The following is a 2,158-nucleotide window of genomic DNA, read 5'->3' on the forward strand; positions in this document are numbered from 1 at the left end:
CGGTTCAGAAAAAGAAAAATAGTTTTGTCAAATAAGAATCAAATCAAATACTAAGTTATAAAGTTATGCATTTTTAGAAAGATCATCCAACCACAACTACTTTTAACTTTTAATTCCATATCATTTATATACATCCAATACGATATCTATATATCCTATAATAGAATTTATCTGTTAGGATCATATAAGTTACTAATGAACGAAATTGATCCCAAAATCATAATATTATATTTAAATCAACCTTCATAGTTCCCCTCCTACTTGGCCCAAAGGTAAATCGCATAACATAACAAGTCAAAGGTAGACTAGACATACGAAACTAAAAGTGTAAAACAAATAATAAAACCCAATCAATTACATGAATGTGACACTAAAAGGGAGTTGCAGAATTTGACCTTAAAGTTTGCTCTTTGGAACACCAACAGGGGCATCTCTAGACCTCTTTTCTACGACCTTTGAAAGTTGTCTTACAGCCTCTTTTGGCAAATCTCGTGGCTTGCTCAGCCATATTCCACCATCAACCACCAATGTTGTCCCGTTTACATAATTACCTTCAAACATTCATCAACATACTTTTTCTCAATTTCACGCAAAATGCTAAAAATCATAAAATTCTATTTATACATTTTGTTTTTCTAGTAAAAGGGTTGTTTTATGTGTCAAACCCGTTCTCAAATAACTATTGACAAAACATCGAACACCTAGAGTGCATATGGCTAACTGACCTGCATTGGATGCAAGATAGAGAGCAGCCATGGCGATATCCCATTTCTTCCCCATCCTGTACAAAGCAGATGCTTCTTGTTTCTTGCGCCTGACATCCTCAGGTAAGAGTTTGGTAACACCAGCAGTGTCATCAATGGGGCCTGGTGCAATCCCGTTAACTCTGATTCCATAATCAGTTCCCCATTCTAACGCCAGGCTCCTTGTAAGGCTATCTACAGCTGCCTGTTACAATGAAAAAACAAGATATCAAGATTAACAGGTTTGATCTTGCATTTGCGTAACGATTTAAGGGTAATTCACGAGACCTTAGCAGCAGAGACATGGATCTGATACCAACTTGCTGTGTAATGCAAAGTTGCACTTATGTTTATGATTACTCCCCCTTTCTTCAGATACTTGAGAGCTTCATGACACATTGTGAATGTCCCAACTGCATCTATATCTATCACTGCAATCACCAGAAGTTTAAACTTTAAATTATGGTATATAAGTTACAGAAATCCGTAATTTTAGTTCGTCTGATCTTAATCGTACCTGTTCGGAAACCATTAGGCGATAGATCCTCGGAAGGGACAAGAAAGTTTCCAGCCGCCGAATTTACGAGGATGTCAAGCTTGCCGAACTGCTTAATCGTTGTCTCTATAACTCGAGCAGCGTCCTCTTTATTCCGAACATCTCCTTCAACCCCAATAGCCTACAACGAATAGTTGAAATTACGTTTCAGAATTTTATAGTGAAGTCGAAGATACAGAGAGAAGAATAGGGCTTTACGTGAATGCCGAGGGATTGAAGAGCAGAAACCGCGGAATCAAGGACGTGTTTACGACGACCCATGATGGCGATGGAAGCTCCATGTTTACCCAATTCTGCAGCGATTTCAAATCCGATTCCAGATCCACCGCCGGTCAACAGCCCCACTTTCCCTTTCAGTATATCTCCCTTAAATGGGGACTCCATTGTTTCTTCGGAATGGTAGTTGAATTGGGATTGAAAGAATTGAATTTGATTATGAATGGAGGAGTCACCATCGGAACAGTCCGTTGGCCGGCTGCTTCAGAAATATGCTTCTTTTCGATTCCTAATTTTGTTTTATATCGACGGGCATCGGAATTCAATGGAGATTCGATTTGGATCCTTCCCTCGCCAACATCTGGACAAGGCGTCAACCTATCAGTTGTATATTTAGGAACCGATCAAGTCGATCCGAATGCACAACAAAAAATAACGAAATATAATAACCGAAAACAAAACTGAACCAATCCAATTCGATCCGAATGCAGAACCAAAAATAACGAAATATAGTAGCCGAAAATATCGGTTCGATTCCGATTCCGGTTCGTTCCGGTTCTAAAACCGCAAAGAACCGAATTTATTAAGTACCCTGCTGTTTTTGCATTTTGAGGTGACATTTTGTTATTATCAATTGATTTAA

General features: G+C 38.6%; 1 protein-coding gene across 1 annotated transcript; it reads right to left on the reverse strand.

Annotated features, from left to right (window-relative positions):
* Positions 1-205: 205 nt before the first annotated feature.
* Positions 206-1,937, reverse strand: LOC145093626 (peroxisomal 2,4-dienoyl-CoA reductase [(3E)-enoyl-CoA-producing]-like). The gene is made up of 5 exons (XM_079031820.1): positions 1,498-1,937; positions 1,261-1,420; positions 1,032-1,174; positions 726-948; positions 206-551 (listed from the first exon to the last, which is right to left on the reverse strand). The coding sequence occupies exons 1-5, from the start codon at positions 1,681-1,683 to the stop codon at positions 397-399; spliced, it is 867 nt and encodes a 288-aa protein (XP_078887946.1). The 5' UTR covers positions 1,684-1,937; the 3' UTR covers positions 206-396.
* Between the last annotated feature and the right edge of the window lie 221 nt (positions 1,938-2,158).

Source organism: Lactuca serriola, chromosome 3 (assembly GCF_051521515.1).
Source record: "Lactuca serriola cultivar US96UC23 chromosome 3, Lser_US96UC23_V15, whole genome shotgun sequence".
NCBI classification, from domain to species: Eukaryota; Viridiplantae; Streptophyta; class Magnoliopsida; order Asterales; family Asteraceae; genus Lactuca; species Lactuca serriola.

Excerpts from the sequence above, each read along its gene's own strand:
- LOC145093626 (XM_079031820.1), bottom strand. The coding sequence starts at position 1,683 with ATGGAGTCCCCATTTAAGGGAGATATACTGAAAGGGAAAGTGGGGCTG. Across the intron at positions 1,421-1,497 it reads TTCAATCCCTCGGCATTCAC|GCTATTGGGGTTGAAGGAGA; the intron begins GTAAAGCCCTAT and ends TATTCGTTGTAG. Across the intron at positions 949-1,031 it reads TCCATGTCTCTGCTGCTAAG|GCAGCTGTAGATAGCCTTAC; the intron begins GTCTCGTGAATT and ends TCATTGTAACAG.